Genomic DNA, 21881 nt, shown 5'->3' on the forward strand with positions numbered 1-21881 from the left:
TTTGTTTGGTGACCTCCTCCGGAATATGTCACAATTATGGATAGTTTTGATTGGTATTATTTTGATATACTCATATAATAGTCTGCAGATTTTTACAAGTGTTGTCGAACACACGGAGTGGATTCCCAAACAACAGACAAACAATTTATTTGAATTAAAAAGAAATTTTACAATCGATTGTTTGGATTAAGGATGCTATGTTGGAACTTCAAAATCAAAATGGATAAAAATATTTGATTCTCAAACACTTATAATTCCATTTGGCCAGCAAACGATGATGTCTTTTTTATATCTGTTTTGATTCTCAATAAATGTTAAACTGCTGCTGAGTTTTCCTTTTCCTTTCCACATTCTTTACTCGTAACCCGAATTTGTGTTTATTTTCAATTTGTGTGGTAGTGTGAACATATAAAGTGGATTATGCAGAGATAAGAGCGCTCTACAGACACATTTTTCTCACATTTCCCATGTTATTTTTTTCATGCCTGACCAAAAGGAAGCTTTGTCCCACACGTTGGCCATAAAAATATCGCAGATATGTCGCCAGACTGTGAAATGTTTATATGCATGGGGTCGCGTGTCGTGGCTGCAGCCATTGCAGTAGCACCACGAAACTCCATAAAACCCGGAGAAATCGACAGGAACTCTAAGGATATATATATATGTATATTTATATGTATATTCCGGCTTTGATTTGGTCTTGTACCAATTGGCTTGTTTATTTCCGAATCTTTTCTGTTTACCTGGTGGCTTCGTTAAAGGTGTTTTCGGTGGACGTTTTTCAGGATTTGGTTGTTTACCTTCACCTGCACTGCATAAATTAGTTGCACGTCTTTTTATATGTCTCTTTTTCCTGCTTTCGATATATAGGTATATCACTGAAATTCGGAACTTTTGACGTATGATACAGTATCGCAGATTGATTTTGGCCAACTTCCATGTGATCGATGGGCGTAATGTCATTGCAATACATTGCGGAAGTGAAAAATTAAACGACTTGCAACTTTAATAAGACGAAAGTGCGCGACAGCTGAAGCACTCACAATTTCCTCGACCCTCGCTGACCATTAGCGGAAAAGTCGCTCTTTCCACTTCGATTTGACTCGAATCGAATCGAATCGAATAGCTTCCATTTTCATTTCCATTTTCTTTCGCATGCTGCATTTTTCTTCATCAATACCTTCCCTCCATCTCCTTAATTTGCACAGCATTTGTCGCCATTTGGCTTTTAGTTAGCCGGGAAATGCGGAAAATGCGGGAAAAGCTTCGAAATCGGGGAGTTGGGTAGTTGGGGGCCAAGCTGCTGACTGATGGAGTTGCAGTTGCACTTTACTGCAATTGGTTGCACTTTATTCGCGGTTGCGTGAGTGGAACTCGAAACTTTACAATGGAATTGGCAGCCAGCAAGTTAAAACTTCTAAATTGCATTATGGCAAACCCCAAAACCCCCTCAAAAAAACCATGGCAGCAGGGCCAACATTTCGCTCTTAATTAAATTGAACACTCTCGATATCCGATTTCAGCTCACATATTAATGATGTAACGACTGGCATATCTTTCCTAATTGCGGTTTGAGTTAATTGTTTTAAAACTATATATTAAATTGCTTATCAAATGAAAAATAACAAAGAGAAATAAATTAATGTATTATTCCCTCTAAATAAACACATTAATGGGATTGTTATTTAAATTGGAACTATTTTAATTCTAATATTATTCATATTAATTAAATTATTTGGATCACGAAATTTAATATGCATTGTTTTTATTATTATGATAAAGTATTTTATTTTAATAATTAATAAATTATTTTAATATATTAAATTTCTCATTTTGAATTCAATATTCAGATATTAAATTTTAATTTAAAATTGAATTTCATCAATGTGGGATTGTATACACTTTTTTGGTTTTCTTAGTTCAGAAAATTATTTTATGATTTGGCGATTTCCATCCTAGATATCAAGATGGTAGACAGGTGGAATCTCCAGCCGCCAAGTTGAAGTGATTCAACGGCAATGAGCTCAAACGACCTCAAAACCGACAACTGAGTGGCGGATGCTGTTGGCCAAGCCAAAGTTCGTTGACTCAAAATGGCACTTTGGGGCCCGGGCACTCACAAGATCTCCATAAGCAACTGGATGATGAGCAGCAGCAGCAGCAGCAGGACAAAGGGGATAATCGGGACAAGCAGGACAAATAGGACAAACAGGAGGTGGAGCTGCGAAAGGACTAAGTCAACAATGCCGTGCGCATTGCTAGGTTTATTAAAAAGGGCTCAGGTGAATGTCGGAGCGCCATTTGAGCCATCCGGCGAGCCCCTCGTTTTGTCCCCTGTGTTTACTTAGCCGAGACACACGCAAGCTTACGTATACGTAATATAGAAATAGAGATAGGGAAACCAGAAGCCCTGAGTTTACCCTGGCAAAGTTTGCCCCTAGCCTTCGACTCGAAGCAGCAGTCTGCCGTCAATGGTCAAAGGTCATTTGCATTTTGCCATCGTCAGCTTGGCCATGGCCAACCAAACAAATATAGGTACTACAAACGCTACGACGCCTGGCGGGGAAGGGACCATTGATACAAATATAAAACTGATTAAATGGCCGAGATTGGAGGAGCGGTAAAAATATTTACAAAGAACACAACAGCACTAAAAAAATATTAAAAAGACATCCAAGTTGAACGAATATTTTAATATTTTTTGTACATGCTGTGTAGTTTATTTATTCAACTACAGTTCAGTTCTACTAGGTGTAATATTCATTTATTTATTTCATTTTAATTTTGATACAAATATTAAAAATATTATCTTATTTCTGAGCAGTTAACTTTATTCCTATCAAGAAACTAAAACAATTTGTTCTTACTAATAACTGTTAAATTTTTTTTAGAAGGTAAATGCTCAAAAATGACAATAAATATATATTTGTTAAATAAATATTGTTTTATCATTGATTTCTTCATTAATTTAATGTAGGTTATTTTTACTGTAGCCACGTTAAATAAATAGTGAATGAATCATTGGGCGATAAAGCGAGTAAATAAAATACGGATTTAATGCAATAACTTCAATAATTTCAAAAGCAAGTCAGCAGCTTGGCAATAAAAATTATATATACTTTTCACAATTTGTTTCTTTGTAGTTAACTTTATGCAGTTAACATTTAGAAAGTATATGCTTTAATATCATAAAATATACATTTGCTTAACATATAATGTTTAGCCTTTAATTATTAAGTTCTTCATTAATTTAAAGTAGGCTATTTTAACTGTAGCCACGTTAAATAAATAGTGAATGAATCATTGGGCGATAAAGCGAGTAAATAAAATACGGATTTAATGCAATAACTTCAATAATTTCAAAAGCAAGTCAGCAGCTTGGCAATAAAAATTATATATACTTTGCACAATGATTAATTGACAAATATCAGAAATATGTTGTTTTTTTTCGCATGCCACAGGCAATCGCGAGATGGCCACATTTTCAGCATGTAAACACGTTTCCATCGCACAAATTCCCATGCAGATACCATCTCGATCCCAATCCCGTCATGTTCAAATCGCTCGTCATTAATTTCCACACATTGGAGTGGGAGTGGAATTGGGATTGGGATTGGGATTGGGATTGGGAGAGCGATGGCAGCACTTGAAACTGTGCTCCAAGCCTTGTTTATCCACAACAGCGTCCTCAACTTTTATTGGGTCTTTAGTTGCGCTGGCGTCGAGGGTTTGGGAGGGGATTTAAGTGGGCTTTCAGTGAGTTTTGGGTACTTGGTTGGGGGACAAGAAAAACAACAATCAACACCATTTGACGCTACAAATTAAGCTCGAAGCAAACAAATCGTGGTAAGTTCGCTCGGTTTTGCCCGCCAAAGTTTCTGCTGTTTTTAGCACATGTTGTTGCCTTGTTTTATGTGCCTGTCTTTTCTGCTTTCCCGCTTTTACGCATTTTCCGCATTTTCCGCTTATTGCTCGGCCCAAACCCCCCAGCCCCCAAAATCCCCAAAAGCCCAATCCCCAAAACGAATTCCATTCCACTCCTCGCTTGTCTCAAGGGCAATTGCCGGTTCAATGTGAAGCAGCCTTTTCGATTGGCAATGCTCACTATTTATGGGGTAAAAGTGCTTAATCAAATGCCAAACGGCGGGGGCACGTACCGAAAACACGGCGTATACTTAATTTTCGCACATTGCCCGAAGCCAAAATCTTCCTTTCTCCATCTGTGTTTTTTGCGTTGAGTGCTAATGAAGCCATGCTCTTAGCATTGGAAAATTCGTATTTAATTAACAAGTTTGACAAGGGCTTAACTGTTGATTGAGGACTTAAGGCATGAAGAGTGTGTAACGTGTTATACAATGTATACAAAAGATAAACTGAAATAAAATGAAAATAGCTAAAAAAAAGTGTTTTCATTAAAAACGTTTTTTATGTCAATTTTTAATAAAGTAATAGAAAAAACTACTTTTAGTTTTACAAGAGATATTTTAAAAAATATGAAATTATTTAAAAATCATTACCAGTTTTCTTAATGTTTGCGTATAATATGAAATCGATTTTTGGAAAGAGCAAGTAAATTAAATGAGAAATAAATAAATGCAATAATTCATATAAATGCATTAGTAATATTGACAAATATGAGAACAGTTTTCCCATAGTTTAATGCAGATTAAACTTTAACACAAATCACACTATGTTTATATTCTGCGGTTGGCTAGTATGCCTTGATAAATGCTTTTATTAATTCATTTAGCGCTATGCCTGCGGCAATGCCAAAAAAATAGTAAATAAAATGCATTGCCATCATTGCAAAAAAACATATTTACGCAAATTTTGAATGGGTGAAAACGTGTGTAAATTCAGAATGTCTGGTCGTTGGGGAAAATAATTAAATTTCTGTAATTCTATTTGCAGATCGACTTTTTTGGTAGTTTAATTTATTTATTTGGCAGCAGCATTTTTAGTAAACGTTTGTTTTGGGGATTGGCCATTTTTGGTTGGCACGTGTTTAATCCTGGTAAGTATGCGCCACAGCTCCAGGACATCCAGGACATTCAGGACTCCTCGTTCGGTACACGGTTGTCATAAAATGTTAAATATAAATTTATGGCAGACTGCTCGCTGCTGGCATACTAAGCACCGCATCAGGAGTCCACAGGAGAAAGGAGTCGCACAAGGACTTCGCAGGAGTCGAGGCTTTTCCCGGTTGGCTAAGCACATTAGCAAAATGAAGCTGTTTCGATTACGTTTACATTGGCCAGAGATTTGCGCTTTTGTTGCACTTTGTGATTTTGTTGTCAGCATTTCAGCCACAGGACTTTTGTAGACCAGCTGCCAAGGACTCAGGCTCAGGACCTTTATAAATGGGATCAGGTGCTGGGATTGGCTTGGCCAGAATAGTCAGCCAAACAAATTGAAATATTCACTTAGTAGTGCGGCAACAGTTTTACTATTATTGTCCTCACTATTTATGTTAACAATAATATGATTAGGGTGGTAATTGTTAATTCGCTTATAGATTGAATTACGCAGATTTACCTTTGTTGCAGCAAATTGAATTAAATGATTTATTTTATTTTAAATTGCTTAAATACGTGATGTACTTGTAATACTTGTATTAAAAACAAATTAAAAGCAAAAAAAAAAACATGATAGAAAACGATTAAAATAATTCACTCTTAAATGGCCCGTATTTTTAATCGTGATGGTTTTAGAATTGAGAAAATTAAAACTTTATTTTTGAGCCACATTAACATCATATTTTAAATAGTAATTTTGTATCAGAAACCGTAATAATTTTAAGCTTTGTTATAAAAATAACTGGGCAATGCTTTGATTTAAATAGCTTAGTTTGTTTATTTTTAAATGAAAATCATTATTTTTGATATTTAATAAAACTTATTGCATGCTCATGGGTTTTCAACAACAAAATTTAAAATATTGATTTTTAAATATTTATTTTTGCCTTTCAAAAAAAACTAACACGTTCTGTGCTTCTTCCCTCACTTAAAAAATTTTCAGCCCCCAAACAACGTGCACATACATTTTATTCCAGTCACAACATTTTAAATAATTAAAGTAAAGTCATATGGCCGAACGCTATGACCGCGCAGTGACCATTTACTCACCCGATGGGCACCTGCTGCAGGTGGAATATGCCCAGGAGGCAGTTCGAAGGGGTTCCACGGTGGTAAGTCCCTGTCGTCTGGCATTGACCACTGTTTAATCTGCCCAAAACCCACCAAAAAGATGGGTCTGTGTACCAACAACGCCATAGTGCTCGGCGTGGAGAAAAGGTCCGTGGGCGATTTGCAGGAGGAGCGAATGGTGCGCAAGATTTGCATGCTCGACGACCACGTGGTAATGACTTTTGCGGGGCTTACGGCGGATGCACGCATCCTGGTAAGTCGCGCCCAGGTGGAGTCCCAGAGTCACCGCTTGAATTTCGAAAAGCCCGTGAGCGTTGAGTACATAACCCGGTGAGCAAAAATCATTATTCGCTGTGACTATACTTACTACACTGGGAGAAACGAACTTGTGAGAAATTCGATCTCAAATTCAAACCTATCTGCTTCTAAGATAATATTATATTTTCAACAAATTCGTTTTAAAATATGAAATTGTTTTGTGAATATATTCAAATGGTACCTTACTTACTACATTTGTAAAAATGAACTCTACAAGCTTTTAGCTTAGCTTTTAAAACCTACGTCCAAGAGAATGTTGTTCTATTTTAAAATCGATGAGTATTTTTATAAATATTTATAAACGGAGACTGCTTTAGTTGATTATAATTTAATATTTTAAAATTTAGATTGTAAGTCTTAAAAACATTTTTCCTAAGCCTATAAGTTATAAGTTTAATTGTTTATGAAACAGTTTGTTCAAAAGAACTATTTCATAGAATTATTGTTATTTGTATCTGCCCTGATTAAATAAAAATTTTAAATTAATGTTTTAAAGCAACAAAAGCTAATTGGCGAACAGCAATTTTTAAAAGACCTTGTTGCCTGTTTAAAAAAACAGATATAATAATAGCTTTTCCATTTCATTTATTTACAGACCTTATATAGTTCAACTGTGTGAGCCAGAGATTTATTTTCCATTTCTGTTTCTTTCTTTTCCATTTCGCAGCTTCATGGCCCAGCTAAAGCAGAATTACACGCAGAGCAACGGGAGGCGTCCGTTCGGAGTGTCCTGTTTGGTTGGGGGCTTCGACGAGGACGGCGCTCCGCACCTGTTCCAGACCGAGCCCTCGGGCACCTTCCACGAGTGGAGGGCCAGCAGCACCGGGCGGTCTGGCCAGCCGGTCCGCGACTATATGGAGAAGCACGCGGACGCGATTCTGGCCGCCGTCGATGAGCCCGCGGCCATCAAGCACATAGTCCGTACTCTGATGAGCGTGTCCTCGCTGAATCACAACCAAATGGACGTGGCTGTGCTGAAGTACAAGCAGCCACTGCGTATGATTGATCGCCAAATGCTGGCCGATATTGTGCGAACGGTTCGCGCGGAGTTGGAGGCGGAAGCGGAGGTTAATCGGAAGACCCCCCGTGTTGGCTAATTTTCGGACATGGCCCTGGGTCAAATTCATCGCCCTTTCATGACCAATCAAACGTTGATATCCTTAGCTTCTCGAGCAATTCAATTTCGACCCGGGAGATGGGGGAAAAGTAATCAGCAGGAAAAATGTGTAAAGCGGGCCAAATCACTTAATTTGTCTCGAGGGCGTATTTGTTTACTTTATATCTCCAGACGAAGGCGCGTCCGCCTCTCTTTTCAGGCCAACCAAGTTAAAAAGTTTTAAGTGAAAATGGGAATTGAATTTGTAGAGGAAAAAATAAGAGAAATGCGCGCACACATGCAGAAAATATTTTTCCAGTCTTTGATTTGATTTGCCTTTGACGGCCAAAGGTTTTTCTGTCTAGAAAATACTTGGATGGGAATAGACTATCGAAAAATAAACGAGTTTCAAATTGCATTTAGAAATCTTATTTAATTTGAAAACATTTTTGTTTTGGCTTAGAAAAACTAATTTCGTAGAATGGATAAATCATTTGTGAGTTATAAAAGGATGTATGAGAAACCATCAATACTTTTGACTTCAGGCGTTATGTAAATATATATGGGAGTTCTATAAAATTCACAGGAGTTTTAAAATAATTGATAAAGGCGTCTGAAAGTATACATTTTATAAAATATTTGTATTCCGGAAGTCCAATGGATATTTAGCAAAATACGAAATGGATAAACAATTTTGAATATATGTAAGCAAATATTAAGAACCATCAATACTTTTTGGTTAGAAGAGTATTTTGCCCTCAGGCGTAATGTATTTTTTATAAAGGTTGAAGTCAAGCATGGATTCTTAAAATAATTTATAAAGGTGTCTGAAATTAAGCATTATATAATATATTTTACAAATTTTTAGACACGTTTAAAAAATATTTCAAACCTCTTTTGACATCATTAATATTTTATTTTATAAACTAAAACCTCTTTAATATTTTTTTGAGTACAAGCTCAGTTTTTTGCAAGCTGTTAAATGGAACTTAGGATATCCTGTTCCTCTTGAACTTTGTGTTCCCTGGGCTGTCATAGTGGTCGTCAAAAGTTTACCCCCACTAGTCCTGAAATTGAGTACTTCAATCAAAAGTGGGCTTCCGGGGGTTAAAGGTGTGTGCTTTTATTTAGGAACGGCTCAATCCAAAGCTTAACCCTTCAAAGAGGTCATGCCGGCCTGCATTATTTCATCGGTGAGCAGAAGGTTGGCGGCAATAATGGAGCTGGCGTCCAGGATGTGTCGCCTCACACAGAAGTTGTCAAGGATGCCTGCGGCTGATGGGTCCATGGGTTCCCCCGTTGCCAGGTCGAGTCCTACGGACTCCTCCGTCTCCCGCTGGGCGTCAGTCAACTTGACCATGGTGTCCGGCACATCAAAGCCACTGTTTGTGGCCAATGTCTTGGGTATGACCAGCAAAGCCTCGGCAAAGAGTTGGACACCCAGTTGGGCCTTTCCCTTGACACAGTTTTTGACCTTTAGCAGTTCCTTGTGGGCCCTCAGTCCGAAGGCTCCGGCACCTGGAACCACACACTCATCCCGGATGGCGTTCTGAACGGCATGGAGTCCATCGTGGATGGCATCTTTGATGGCTGCCATCTGGTGACGGGCTTGACCGCGAATCAAGATTGTCACGGAAGTGGGATTGCGGCAGTGCTCCACGAAAGTGTACTTTGTTTCGCCCAACTCCTCCTCGCGAACCAATCCAGCGAAGCCCAGATGCTCCTCTCTCAAATCCTCCAGGGAATGCAAGGCCTCTCCTCCGCAGGCTCTGACCAAACGCTCCATGTTCCTGCTTTTGGCGCGTCTTAGGCCCAGAATTCCCTCTTTGGCCAGTGACTCCAAGGAGGGCACATCGATACCTTTCTGAGTGATGACCACAAACCCTTTTTGGTTGCCCGCACAGACTTGCTTCTTCAGTTCTATGATCTTGGCTAAACGGAGATCTATAAAGCGATGTTCCTCTGTCACACATTTATCCACCTCTTCGGCAGTTTTGTAGTAAAACCCTGAGTTCACAGAGGTTTTCTGCATTTCCAAGGAGACATTGCAGGTGAGAATATAGGCATCCTGCAGGATCTTCGGCATATTCACATGACGACCGCCGTGATCGAGAACTAGACCTTGAACAAGCTGAGTTTCCAGACCCGTGTGCTGAAGCATTTCCATTACTTCAATCATGTTGAGATCTAACAGATCCCTGCCATCACCACGAATAGCCAGAACAGCATCCACGCAGATATCAGTGATCATGTCGGCCAAACCAGGTTCCAGTTTAGTTCTTAAGCTGGTTCTTGCCACCGGAATCAAGGCTTCCCGCTTTATATCGATGGGAATCTTCAAAGATTCTAGTACTTCCAACGCCCTTTTCTTGGCCCACATGATACCCTCCACCAGCAAACGAGGATGCAGTCCCTCTGCGATGAGTAACTCGGCCTGTTTGAGCAGCTCACCAATCATGAGCACCGTGGACGTGGTGCCATCTCCCAGCGAATCGTCCTGGGCTGTGCTTGTCCTGGCAATCATGTTGGCCGTGGGATGGCGGATGTTCATCTCGTGGAGCAGCACATTGCCATCCTTGGTGATCTTGATGTCCCCGGCCGGCGAGACGAGCATCTTGGTGGTGCCCTTCGGACCCAGATTGGAGGCCATGAGTTTCTGCAGTCCCATGGCTCCAGCTGTGTTTATGGCCAGAGCCTCGGCAGCTCGCGCGATTTCAGCCTTGGGATTCAGCAGACTTACTGCTGCCATTTTTTATTTATTTAATATTATTTATTTTCAAAATGAATTTTAAGGGATTGTATTATCAGAGACTTCTAATCACCGCTGACAAGCAGATGTCAAAGTGACAGCTTTTTCCAGGCACACCAGGTACCAAAAAATGATTGATTCATAATATACGAATGATACAGAAGGCCTTGACTTTAGATGTCATTGAAAAATCCATTTGACTCCTTTAACTAAAACTCATTAGTTTAGCCAACATGTCGGGCTCGTAAGTATTGTTATTTTCTCCTGTTGAGTATTTTTACCCACTTAAAATAACCCATTTTATTTCGCGTTACAGCAACAGCATGATAGTAGAAGGCAGCTGGATCAGTTGGTTTCTTGGCCTCCAGGGCCACGAGTTTCTGTGCCGTGTGCCGTTGGATTATCTAGAGGATAAGTTCAATTTGACGGGTCTGGAGACTTTGGTGGGGAACTTCAGCCAAGCCCTTGACTTGATTTTCGAAACGGATTTCGACAACGAGGACTGGGGCACCGTGGACACCACCGATGCGGAGCAGCTCTATGGCCTGATCCACGCCCGATATATCCTCACATCGCGCGGCGTGGAGGATATGTGTTTGAAGTACGAGCGAGGTGACTTCGGTTCGTGTCCGAGGGTCTACTGTAAGGGGCAGAAGACCCTGCCCGTCGGCCTGTCCGACCTGAGCTGCCAGAGCCATGTGAAGGTCTACTGTCCGCGCTGCCACGACATCTTCCATCCCCGCACCCGTTGTGCTCTGCTGGATGGAGCCATGTTCGGGACCAGTTTCCCGCACATGTTCTTCATGCAGCTGCCGAACATGAGACCCCAGCCACCCAAGGACAAGTACGTGGCCCGGTGAGTGCTTAACCCATTTATTTCCGTATCTAAGTTATAGACTAAGCCCCTTTTGCAGTCTCTATGGCTTTCAGTTGCATCAGAAGGCCCTCAATCCACCACAATCGCCTGAACAAGAGCCCAAGAATTCAGGATCCTCGCTTAGCCAGTCTACCTTTGGAGCATTGGACAATTCCCAGGCCTCGTGCCCACCTTGGCGACGATTCAATGGGATTTAATGGATGTCTATTTATTGCAATTAAACGAATTTCTTATTAGTGCGTTGATATAGCCAAATATTATACACCTATAGGTATACACATGTACACTCACTAAACAAATACAGATCGTTTAAAGCTGGCCATATCAACCACTCGAATAAGTAGCAAACTTAAGAACTCTTGTTGTTAATGGAGCTAATCACCTGGGCGTTTAGGAACTGAAGCAACTTTAAGCGGCCTATTCATCCGCTTAGAGCTTAATATTTTGCACTGGCAGAAATTAGAACCCTTACAAATAAGCATGGAAAACTCATTGCTTTTGCTACAATTCTTGGTCAAAAAAAATAATGCGATATAAAAAGAATAGTTAAAGAGAAGCATTTATAAACTTTTAATTCAAAAAATTGTATTGCCGTTTTACATTACATTATATTATATTTGTTATATAGAGTTTTATAGATGCATTTAAATAAACATAAAACCTAATTTCTTAGACTTAGATCGAAAATATGTCACAAATAACTAATACCTTTTCTTGCTCTGAAATGTTATTATTAAACATAACTCATATTTTTTGTAACAAGATTTTCTTGGAGTACATAAACTTGATTTTATGAAGATGAAGAAAATTGCCAGAGATAGGAGAAATTTAATATTTTATCTCTGTGTGACTTGTGTACGCTGGATTGCGCAATCAAAATCCACTTGCAAGCACAACCTGCTAAGCCGATAACGGGAATAACGCAGAGCTGAGGACTCGAGTCCTGTGAGTCCTGTGAGTTCTGCAAGGAGTCAGCTTCTGTGTTCCACTGGCCTCTCCAATAAGTCATGCCTTTATTATTATTTACTGCCGCCTGGCCGCTTTCAGTTTTCCGCTTTCCACTTTCCACTTTCCGCTTTCCACTTTCCGCGCCACTCTACGCCTTTTCTCTGTCGAGCAGAGAATTGTGCCGACAAGCATTCTCAGCCTTTCTCCTTTCCGCGTTCTCTCACTTTTCACACTTAATTTCATTAAGTAATCTTTCATACTGCAGCTTTTATTGAGTTTTAAACTGGCAGACCGTATAATGAGTATGGCAAGTGAGGAAAAGCGAGGGAAAGCGAGGAAAATGTGAAAAGAGGAAGCTTTTCAAGAGGAAGTAAGCGTTTTGTTTTACATAACAATTGAGCTGTGAATGTGCTTTCTTATTGTCTGCTGATGGCATTTCACTTGTTGCTCCTCGGCCCGCCATCATTTATTCATGGCGAATCCCTGCTTTATTTTTTTAATCTTTACCCAATTCCAGACGGCACACGTTTTGTAGTCTTAGTTCTGCTTGGATAAACAAATCCGAATGTACAGGTACTAGTAAACAAGGCACTTCCATTCGATTGTGAACTTTGCTGCAGGATGGCGTTTCCATTCCTTTTGTGTTGTTATCCAGTGCGCCGGGCGAAATGTGTTTTCAAGAGTGGCCGAATATTTGATTGTATCGCCACAGGCTCCGCAATTTCTATCCGCCATCCCAGCGCCGACAACCAATTTTCAGAAAGTTGTTTTTCCGAAGAAATATTATTGTGTGCTGGCTTTCGAAAATATTTCGACTCCCTTCGCCGGGCAAACAATATATGCCATTCGAACAACGCCCTTGCAATTTCAGTTTTATGAATGGGAAAGGTAATACAAAAAGATATACAAAATAAAATCGCAGACATTTCGAAATCATGTTTGCAACCTTTTTAGTAACATTTGTATTACGCATGTCAAAATAAACTATAGTTTGTTTCATTCACTTAAAACCCAAATACAAATGGTATCGTATTGTTTTATATATGTTTAATATATACATATTTTATTTAATTTATTTATGGGTAATAGCCGTTCAATTTTTTTCTATTACGTCTTTGTGCAGGCACACGTTTTGTAACAGGTCGTTTAGAAACGGGAGAAAAAATTTTAATGTTTAAAAAATTAAAGAACTGGTAATTTTGGCACTATTTCATTAATTGTTTACAGACATTACTGTTATTAAATTTTAGATGTAAAGCAGCTTTCTTACTTTCTCAAGCGAGGGTAGTTTCTAAACGTTTCTTATTCCCTAGTGCTGATTACGATTCAAATTAAAAGCCATTGTGGCTTCACATTTTTTCTCGACTTTTATGCAGTTGAAGTAATTTTTAGACTTTCCATGATGAACCCAGTCTGAGCTAAGCGATTCAGCAATTTATGGTTAATGGCACCAAATTGGTTAACTTTGGCAGGCGGCAGGCAAACTTTCTTAAAACTTGGCAAAGGCTCCGGTTCCGTTAATTTGGAGCTGAGCGGTCGGTTGACCAAGTCACCCAGTCACAAAGCCAACTGCAAGGTCCCAAACGCCGGCTGATTAGCCCACTGGGAAAGAGGACCACCGTAATTATCCTGATGAAATTGGCCGGCCAGGCCGGGATCGGGGTTCATCAGCCTGGTTAGACTGGTTAGCCTGGTTAAAATTAAGTTACTGCGGACCAAACGCCGGACATGTCTGCCCGGTAATAAGCTAAATGAAAACAAAAATGGACGTCACTCAGTCACTCTCCAAATTGATGAAGATGAAGTTGGAGGCGGATGGCAGATGACAGAATGGCAGGATGGCAGGGTAGGTAACCCAATAACTTTGGCCACGCATTAATTGGAATTTATGAAGCTGGCCACTTTCCGCCGGAGATGCTGTGCCAAAGAAAGCGCGTAATGCGTGCCAAGTGTCACGGGAAAGGGTTAGCAACCCCTTGGACAAATGGCTAAATGGCAAATGGGCGAAAGGCAAGTGGAAATGGAAAAGTGGCGAAAAGGACGAAGAGGACTTGTGGGACAAGTTTAAGTGCTTTTAAAAAACCATTAACGTCATTTCCTTTGCTGTCTGGCCCTCTATTTTTTTTCTTCATATTTATTCTTTGCTAACGTACAACATCAATGCAATAAGTTCTTGAAACGTAAATTTTGATTAAACAATGTCTTGGTCACTTGGATTTCTTCTTGATGGCATTGGGCTGCAAGGATCCAGAGCCCCAGGTTCCCTGGGGATTGGGCACTGGTGCTGGCCTATCATTGCCAGTTGGTGGAGGTTTCACCAATGAACTGGCCTTCCTGGAACCGCGTTTTATTCTGGGTGGCTGGGATTTGGGCAGGGGTTTCTCTGCTGGCGGTGATGATGGAACACTAGCTGGCGGTGGAGCTCTCAAGCTGGTGTCTGTCTCCTTGACAACGGGCAGCAGTTTGGGATCATTCAGGGAGCCCATAACCCTTTGAGCAACCTTTTTAAAGACACTCGGCTCCCTCTTTTCAATCTCCGGCATGGGTGGCAGTTTGATGGACTCCCGGCTGATCCGTCGGCGGTTGTCCAGCGGATCGTTGTGTATGACCTGCATGGGTCCGGGACAAGCAGCTATGGTGGGGGGATCGGTGTAGCAAACATGACGGGCGTAGTCAAAGGAATCCCGGCTATCCGTGGCCGGCATTCCACGGCGATGGAAGCAATTGATGGGACACGAGGCCACGCACGGCGTGTAGGGCTTCTCCACCTCGGCCAGCTTCTTGATCTTCACCGAGTTGCAGTAGATCTGGTGGCGATCGGCCACCTGCTCCTCGCGGCACATCTCCCGCTGCTCGTACTTGCGGTAGGCCAGCTCCGCTTTGGAGTAGTAGCCCGGCCAGCAGTAGTCCCTCAGTCGGCTGCGCTTCACCATCCTGCCCTCCGGTCGCATGTCCAGCTGGTTCTGCCGCTCGTACCGCTCCACGGCCGTGGCTATGGGGTATAGGGGGCGACCCACACGGCGCGACTCCTCCATGATCTGCACGGCCTGCTCGAAGAACTTTTTGTCGTCGTCGAGGTAGGGATCTTCGTTGCAGGCCGCCAGGTTCATCAGCTCGGCGCGTCGCTTCTCGAGGAACTCCTGCCGCTGGCCAAAGAGCACGGTGCGCAGCTCCTCCTTCACCTGGTCCCGCTTGCGCTTCTGCGAGGCCTCGAAGTGGCGATTCGCCTCGGCGTTCTTGAGGCGACGCGCCACATGGAAGCGCTGCAGCTCCTGCTGGCGTCGCAGCTTCTCCGCCTCCTGCTGCCGCTCCACCAGCTGGTACCTCCGGCGCTCCCGGGCCAGCATCTCCCGCTCGCACTGGCGCCGATTCTCGTCCACCTGCGTCTCGAAAGAGTAGCGATCCTCCGCCTTCGCCTGCCGCTCCTCCAGCTTCCTCTGCTGCTCCTGCTGCGCCTGGCTGACCACCACAGCCCGATCCGCCCGCTCCTGGATGCGCTTCTGACGCAGCTTCTTGACATGGCTGCCATAGCGAGTGTCCAGGTTGCGACTGGCCACTATGTACACGCAGTTGCGACGGTCGTCGATGGCATCACAAATGCGCTCGTCTGCGGAGTAAGAGGTAATAATAACAGTTTACTATTATTTCTGGGTGAAGAAAATGTAGTAAAAAATTTAAGCCTTAGTTTCAAAAATTAAAATCGTTTGTTTGTTTTTTACGAAATAAATACACTAATACAGTATTAAAGAGTATTTGATTTTAACATAGTTCAAATATTTAATCCTAGTCCAAGTATTTAAAAATTTAGATATTTTTGGCTTTAATTTTTAATAATTGTTATAATTTTTTATAAAAGCTAAAAATAAAATGTGAAATAAAATGTTTATTTTTTCTGTTCCATTTTTTATAAGTGTATCTAAAGCAAACATTCCGTAGGTACTCACGCTCTGCAATCTCGGCTTTCTCCTGGATGGCATCCCGATGGGCCTTGCGGTAGAATTCGACTCTGCGGGCCTTCTTCTCCTTGAGCGCCTGCTCCTCCTTGTCCTGCAGGCACTTGTACTGCGCCCGGTCCACCTGCACCTCGAAGATCCTCTCCTCCCGCTCGGCCTCCCTGATCTTCTCCCGCGCCGCGATGTCCTCGCGCATGCACTTGGCATGTGCCGCATTCCGCTCCTGCTGGCGGGCCACCTCCTCCTCCTCGGTGGCATGACCGAAGGGCACCAGGGCCGCAGGACACAGCTCCTCGTCGGCCCGCTCCTGGGCACGAGCTGCCTGAGCGATCTCTTCGTTCAGCCCCTCGTTGTACTTCCTCTGGTGGATCATCTCACTGAGGAGCAGGGCCTGGTGCAGGGCTCGCGGTCCGGGCTTCAGTTGATCCAGCAGAAGATTCGCTCGCAGGATACGCTGCTTGCGGCGTCGCTCGTCCATCAGCTTGGTGGTCACCTCCTTGACCACAGTCAGCGCCTCCTTGCTCTTGGCCCTGTCCGACTTGTGGACCCGGGGCACATTGGGATCGGTGAACAGGCTGCACAGCAGGTCGTTGCCATCCTTCAGGTACTGCCGGTACCTGCGCTCCTCCTCCACGGCCTCCAATTGGGCGTGCTTCTCATCCTGGCGCGATCTTCCCTGGATTGCCGCAAAACGCTTGGCCGAAATCACCACGGGATGTCGATGGAAGCGCTTTCGCACGAACAATCCATCGGCACCGACTTCCTTGTTCTTGCACGGGTTCATCTTGACTATGGCAACATGTAGGTAGCTCGCTTCAGAACTCAAAATCAAAAAGTATTGACTTCTTTGTGGTGTGAAATGTATGATTAAACTGCTCTGAAAACTCGATCGGTCTGCTTTGGAATTGAAATTAAACTAACAATCAAAGGGTGCTGAGGTTTTTACCGAACGTAATGATCATTTTTTACTTTTACCCCCCTAAAACATTAAAAAGTCATCATAATTTTTGTTGATGCGATCTGGGTTCAAATCTAAGTTTAATTGCAACATTGAGAATTTATTGTATTGTCAATTAATGGGCTGTCATATTCTGCAAATTATTTCCTTTTTTAATGGAAAGATTCTTCACCTGCTTGATAAAAAAAACATTTTTCTAAAACTGATTAATTTTTAGATATTTATAGCTTTATAAAATGTCACTTCTTGATTTGTGCTTAATCGAAACTATATAATTAATAATGTTTTTGCTTTGGCGAGGTATTAAATATCCCCTATCTGATCTTCACTGAAAAATATTTAAAAAGGCCTCAATTTGGCTTAAAATAAATAAATCACTGGTTATGATCCATTATTGTCGGCTATAAAAACCAAAATATGGTATTTTTACCAATTGAGATATTACGGTAATAACATTATCATGCTACAATTAACACTATAAATGTTCATATCATTCGTTAACGAGGCAATAAGTCCGCAAAAATTTGCTGCATATCGGCAGTCTTTTACTGGTGTCCATAGTCATGAATCGTGTGATTATCATTTTCGGAGTTTCGGTGCTAGTTGCTTTTCTAGTCTGTAGCGTAAGAAACATAGTGACGATGTCCACTCGAAAAAAATAATTCTATATATTTTTAGGAGGCTCCCTTTGTTAAAATGACAAATGCAGTCTGCAAGTCGTACAACAAATCGTGGGTTGTCGTTCATTATTGCCGCCTTAAGGCATATTCCCGGAACAAGACTAGCTTGAATATAAATGCAACATTTATAGAGCCAGCCAACAATATATTTCTCAAAATGAAGATGATGAAGAAGGCCAGTGGCTATAAGCCGTTTTTGTTCGATTACACCATCGATGCCTGCGAATTTATGAGAAAGCGAAATCAACCCTTTGCCAAAATAGTCTGGAACTTGTTCAAGCACTTGTCTACGGTTAATCATACATGTCCCTATGTGGTGAGATCGCCAATTTAGAATCAAACTAATTATTTTTAAAACACTGTGGTTTTCTTTCAGGGCTTGCAGATGGTAAGCGATTTTCATCATATTGAATTGCCTTTTGTTTTACCAACTGGAGACTACCTACTTTTATTAGACTGGATATTTGATGGCAAGCCACAGTTCGCTACAAATGTTTATTTCACATTTGTGGAGGATCTATTGAAAACCTAATGACAAACTAATGAACGGAAATAAAAAAAACACCTAAAATTATACAGATCATATTAAAAAAACAAGAAAGAAAGCAAACTTCGGCAAGCCGAAGTTCATATACCCTTGCAGCTATCGCAAGAATTAAATATTTTTGAAAATATTAAAATTATGATTTACTTGCGTATATGTTTAAAAACATTGAAGCTATGACGATTTGCAGCTTAATTATTTGATTGTTCTTTTATATATTTTTATTATTTGTATGGGAGCTATATGATATAGTCGTCCGATTTTGATGAAATTTAAACCATAATTCTGAAATATTTAACCACTGCTATATGTCGAGGAACTAAAAAAAAATTAAAAAACAGCAAAGTTATAATTTTTTTTCAATTATTTTTCCGATTGTTCCTATGGGAGCTATATGCTATAGTCGTCCGATTTTGATGAAATTTTAAACATAATTCTGAAATATTTAAACATTGCTGTATGTCGAAGAACTAAACAAAAAATTAAAAAACAGCAAAGTTACAATTTTTTTTCAATTATTTTTCCGATTGTTCCTATGGGAGCTATATGCTATAGTCGTCCGATTTTGATGAAATTTTAACCATAATTCTGAAATATTTAACCATTGCTTTATGTCGAAGAACAAAACAAAAAATTAAAAAACAGCAAAGTTATAATTTTTTTTTCAATTATTTTTCCGATTGTTCCTATGGGAGCTATATGCTATAGTCGTCCGATCCGGCTCGTTCCGACTTATATACTACCTGCAATAGAAAGACAACTTTTGGGAAAGTTTCATGCAGATAGCTTTAAAACTGAGAGACTAGTTTGCATATAAACGGACGGACAGACGGACAGACGGACGGACAGACGGACAGACGGACATGGCTAGATCGACTCGCCTAGTGATGCTGATCAAGAATATATATACTTTACAGTGTCGGAGACGTCTCCTTCACTGCGTTGCAAACTTCTGACTGAAATTATAATACCCTCTGCAAGGGTATAACAAAATAATAAAAAATGTATTCTATTGCTTGCCCTTCTATCTTCCTCTACCTTAAACGTGGTTAAAGAATGAAAAAAACAATCGGATTGGTATATTATATATAAATTGTATTTACAACCTTTGTCAGATCATTAGCAGAACATCATATTGTCACTAAATCAAAAACCACACACAAACAAACAATTTGTAATAATGTTTAGAGCAACAATCCCAAATGATTTACAAAAATATTCAATAATAAAGACTATTATATATTATTTGACTGGCAAGCCAATACAATAATATTTCTGAAATTTTTTTTCAATTTAAATAATTATTTGAGATTGAATATTTTTGATTTTTATTTTGTAGTCCCATGTAAAGTGCTAAATTGATTCAGATTTGTCAAAATTTTCCCCAGTAATCGGACAGTGCATACTTAATAAATCATTAGAAGAATAATAATCAATTTGTACCTTGTTTTATTATGCAACAAATGTTAACATTTAGAATTGAACTGTGGTTCCGACCAAAAAGTCATGGATTCTAAGCTTTTCCTACTTGGAGCATTCATCAGTGCTGCGTTTCTGGTCTGCAGTGTAAGATAACTTAGATTTTAAAAAATATTATAATGCAATACTAAACGTTATCTCTGTTAGGACACGTACTTTGTTAAAATGACTAATGCAGTCTGCAAGTCTTACAATGAATCGTGGGTCGTTATTCATTATTGCCGACTGAAGGCCCATTCACGCAACAAAACCAGCTTAAATATAAATGCAACCTTTCTGGAGCCAGCTAACAACATTTTTGTCAAAGTTAAGCTAATGAAGAAGGCCAATGGCTATAAGCCATTTCTGATTGATCTCACAATAGATGCCTGCGAATTCATGAGAAAAAGAAATAATCCCGTCGTCAAGATCATATATAAAATGATTAAGGATGTGTCCACGGTGAATCATACGTGTCCATATGTGGTGAGATCGCATTTTTGTAAATATATGATCAAGTATTAGCTATTCGTATTATTTTTTAGGGCTTGCAGACGGTGAGCGATTTCTATGATATCCGAATTCCCGTTCCATTGCCAACTGGAGAGTACCTACTTTTAGGGGACTGGATATTCGATGCTAAGGCGCAGTTCGCTACAAATGTTTATTTCACCTTTGTGGAGGATTAATTAACAAAATGTTAAATGCATAAAAACTAAAACAAAGACCCTTTACTAAACTTATTAAAATTGGTGGAATTTATGGATCATTAACTCTTTGTTTTTATGTTTTTGCAAATAACACCGAGAACTGAACTCACCAATCACTCTAACTCCAGTGGGGTGTTTTGGATCATTAATCCCTTAATTTTAAAATTCAAGAATTATTTGAATATTTGTATATTTGTAATGACTTAATGTGTTATTACAATTTTAATGAGATGTGCTTAATCGATTCAGATCCATTAACATTTTCGCCAATACTCGGACATTGCCTACTTAATTAATCGTTAGCTGAACAAAAAACAGAACTTGACTAAAGTTTAATTAAGGTTATGCAACAAACATTTAGTATTGAACTGATACTTCGGCCCAGCAGACATGGATTCAAAGTTGTTCTTCCTTGGAGCTTTTATCACTGTTGCTTTTCTGGTTTGCAGTGTAAGATGTCCTTATTATTTATATCTGAAGTACTAAAAATCATCTTTGCTAGGACACGTACTTTGTTAAAATGACCAATGTAGTCTGCAAGTCTTATAACGAATCGTGGGTCGTTTTCCATTATTGCCGACTGAAGGCCCATTCCCGCAACAAAACCAGCTTAAATATAAATGCAACCGTTCTGGAGCCAGCTAAAAACATTTTCGTCAGAGCAAAGTTTATGAAGAAGGCCAGTGGCTATAAGCCATTTCTGGTTGATTTTAAATTAGATGCCTGCGAATTTATGAGAAAAAGAAATAATCCAGTCGCCATAATCATACATAATATGATCAAAGAAGTATCCACGCTCAATCATACCTGTCCCTATGTGGTGAGATCGCATTTTGATAAACATTTGATCCAAATATAAGCTAAACGTATATATTTTTAGGGCTTACAGGCGCTAAGCGATTTCTATGAGGTTCGAATTCCAGTTCCATTGCCATCTGGAGACTACTTATTGCTATTGGATTGGATATTCGATGCTAAAACGCAGGCTGCTACAAATGTTTATTTCACCTTTGTGGAGGATTAATATACTAAATGTTAAAAACATAAAAAACTAAAACAAACACTCTTCACTAAACTTATGGAAATTAGTAGAATTTATGGATCATTAACCATTTGTTTTTGTGTTGTTGCCAAGAACACCGAACTAATCACTAATCTTACTCTAGAGGGGTGTTTTTGATCAAATTTGTATTTGTGTTATAAAATGTGAATTTTGAAGTTAGTCGTTAAGAACACTTATCAGACTTATTAGTAACACTGGCTTACCAATTTTAAATCGACAGAATCCTCCAGAGCAAAAACGTTATTTTTTAACATTTTTTACTTGTTTTTATACCTTTTTATTCCTTATCTCCAGTTTTGTATGACTGATTTCGGTAAGAGATAATTTATCTTACTACAAATATAACATTCATACTAATGGTATGAGGATTGGTTTCTTAAT

At 40.0% G+C, this 21881-nt stretch overlaps 7 protein-coding genes across 7 annotated transcripts; 5 read left to right on the top strand and 2 right to left on the bottom strand.

The window, feature by feature from the left end:
• The first annotated feature begins 6007 nt into the window (after window positions 1-6007).
• On the top strand, window positions 6008-7870 carry LOC108144236 (proteasome subunit alpha type-7-1B). Its single transcript, XM_017268916.2, has 3 exons — window positions 6008-6187; window positions 6247-6476; window positions 7132-7870. The coding sequence occupies exons 1-3, from the start codon at window positions 6086-6088 to the stop codon at window positions 7559-7561; spliced, it is 762 nt and encodes a 253-aa protein (XP_017124405.1). The 5' UTR covers window positions 6008-6085; the 3' UTR covers window positions 7562-7870.
• Window positions 7871-8492: 622 nt separating this feature from the next.
• LOC108144228 (T-complex protein 1 subunit zeta-like) lies at window positions 8493-10371 on the bottom strand. The gene has a single exon (XM_041707654.1). The coding sequence runs from the start codon at window positions 10307-10309 to the stop codon at window positions 8711-8713; it is 1599 nt and encodes a 532-aa protein (XP_041563588.1). The 5' UTR covers window positions 10310-10371; the 3' UTR covers window positions 8493-8710.
• A 99-nt stretch (window positions 10372-10470) lies between these two features.
• On the top strand, window positions 10471-11539 carry LOC108144234 (suppressor-of-stellate-like protein). Its single transcript, XM_017268911.2, has 3 exons — window positions 10471-10553; window positions 10626-11165; window positions 11224-11539. Exons 1-3 carry the CDS (start codon window positions 10543-10545, stop codon window positions 11381-11383), a joined length of 711 nt encoding a protein of 236 aa, XP_017124400.1. The 5' UTR covers window positions 10471-10542; the 3' UTR covers window positions 11384-11539.
• Window positions 11540-14250: 2711 nt separating this feature from the next.
• Window positions 14251-16976, bottom strand: LOC108144191 (trichohyalin). The gene is made up of 2 exons (XM_017268856.2): window positions 16079-16976; window positions 14251-15741 (listed from the first exon to the last, which is right to left on the bottom strand). Exons 1-2 carry the CDS (start codon window positions 16869-16871, stop codon window positions 14342-14344), a joined length of 2193 nt encoding a protein of 730 aa, XP_017124345.1. The 5' UTR covers window positions 16872-16976; the 3' UTR covers window positions 14251-14341.
• Window positions 16977-17594: 618 nt separating this feature from the next.
• LOC108144147 lies at window positions 17595-18257 on the top strand. The gene is made up of 3 exons (XM_041707374.1): window positions 17595-17659; window positions 17724-18041; window positions 18102-18257. Exons 1-3 carry the CDS (start codon window positions 17609-17611, stop codon window positions 18255-18257), a joined length of 525 nt encoding a protein of 174 aa, XP_041563308.1. The 5' UTR covers window positions 17595-17608.
• A 1518-nt stretch (window positions 18258-19775) lies between these two features.
• On the top strand, window positions 19776-20416 carry LOC108144287. Its single transcript, XM_017268973.1, has 3 exons — window positions 19776-19835; window positions 19896-20213; window positions 20273-20416. The coding sequence occupies exons 1-3, from the start codon at window positions 19776-19778 to the stop codon at window positions 20414-20416; spliced, it is 522 nt and encodes a 173-aa protein (XP_017124462.1).
• A 411-nt stretch (window positions 20417-20827) lies between these two features.
• On the top strand, window positions 20828-21461 carry LOC108144148. The gene is made up of 3 exons (XM_017268792.1): window positions 20828-20887; window positions 20940-21257; window positions 21318-21461. The coding sequence occupies exons 1-3, from the start codon at window positions 20828-20830 to the stop codon at window positions 21459-21461; spliced, it is 522 nt and encodes a 173-aa protein (XP_017124281.1).
• The last annotated feature ends 420 nt before the right edge of the window (window positions 21462-21881 follow it).

Source organism: Drosophila elegans, unplaced genomic scaffold (assembly GCF_018152505.1).
Source record: "Drosophila elegans isolate 14027-0461.03 unplaced genomic scaffold, ASM1815250v1 contig_183, whole genome shotgun sequence".
In the NCBI taxonomy this organism is placed as follows: Eukaryota; Metazoa; Arthropoda; class Insecta; order Diptera; family Drosophilidae; genus Drosophila; species Drosophila elegans.

Coding starts and splice junctions, on each gene's coding strand:
- LOC108144236 (XM_017268916.2), top strand. CDS start 6,086: ATGGCCGAACGCTATGACCGCGCAGTGACCATTTACTCACCCGATGGG. Junction 6,188..6,246: donor TTCGAAGGGGTTCCACGGTG/GTAAGTCCCTGT, acceptor CCCACCAAAAAG/ATGGGTCTGTGTACCAACAA. Junction 6,477..7,131: donor AGCGTTGAGTACATAACCCG/GTGAGCAAAAAT, acceptor TCCATTTCGCAG/CTTCATGGCCCAGCTAAAGC.
- LOC108144228 (XM_041707654.1), bottom strand. CDS start 10,309: ATGGCAGCAGTAAGTCTGCTGAATCCCAAGGCTGAAATCGCGCGAGCT.
- LOC108144234 (XM_017268911.2), top strand. Junction 11,166..11,223: donor AAGGACAAGTACGTGGCCCG/GTGAGTGCTTAA, acceptor CCCCTTTTGCAG/TCTCTATGGCTTTCAGTTGC.
- LOC108144191 (XM_017268856.2), bottom strand. CDS start 16,871: ATGAACCCGTGCAAGAACAAGGAAGTCGGTGCCGATGGATTGTTCGTG. Junction 15,742..16,078: donor GAAAGCCGAGATTGCAGAGC/GTGAGTACCTAC, acceptor CTTACTCCGCAG/ACGAGCGCATTTGTGATGCC.
- LOC108144147 (XM_041707374.1), top strand. CDS start 17,609: ATGAATCGTGTGATTATCATTTTCGGAGTTTCGGTGCTAGTTGCTTTT. Junction 17,660..17,723: donor CGGTGCTAGTTGCTTTTCTA/GTCTGTAGCGTA, acceptor ATATATTTTTAG/GAGGCTCCCTTTGTTAAAAT. Junction 18,042..18,101: donor ATCATACATGTCCCTATGTG/GTGAGATCGCCA, acceptor GTTTTCTTTCAG/GGCTTGCAGATGGTAAGCGA.
- LOC108144287 (XM_017268973.1), top strand. CDS start 19,776: ATGGATTCTAAGCTTTTCCTACTTGGAGCATTCATCAGTGCTGCGTTT. Junction 19,836..19,895: donor CTGCGTTTCTGGTCTGCAGT/GTAAGATAACTT, acceptor TATCTCTGTTAG/GACACGTACTTTGTTAAAAT. Junction 20,214..20,272: donor ATCATACGTGTCCATATGTG/GTGAGATCGCAT, acceptor ATTATTTTTTAG/GGCTTGCAGACGGTGAGCGA.
- LOC108144148 (XM_017268792.1), top strand. CDS start 20,828: ATGGATTCAAAGTTGTTCTTCCTTGGAGCTTTTATCACTGTTGCTTTT. Junction 20,888..20,939: donor TTGCTTTTCTGGTTTGCAGT/GTAAGATGTCCT, acceptor CATCTTTGCTAG/GACACGTACTTTGTTAAAAT. Junction 21,258..21,317: donor ATCATACCTGTCCCTATGTG/GTGAGATCGCAT, acceptor ATATATTTTTAG/GGCTTACAGGCGCTAAGCGA.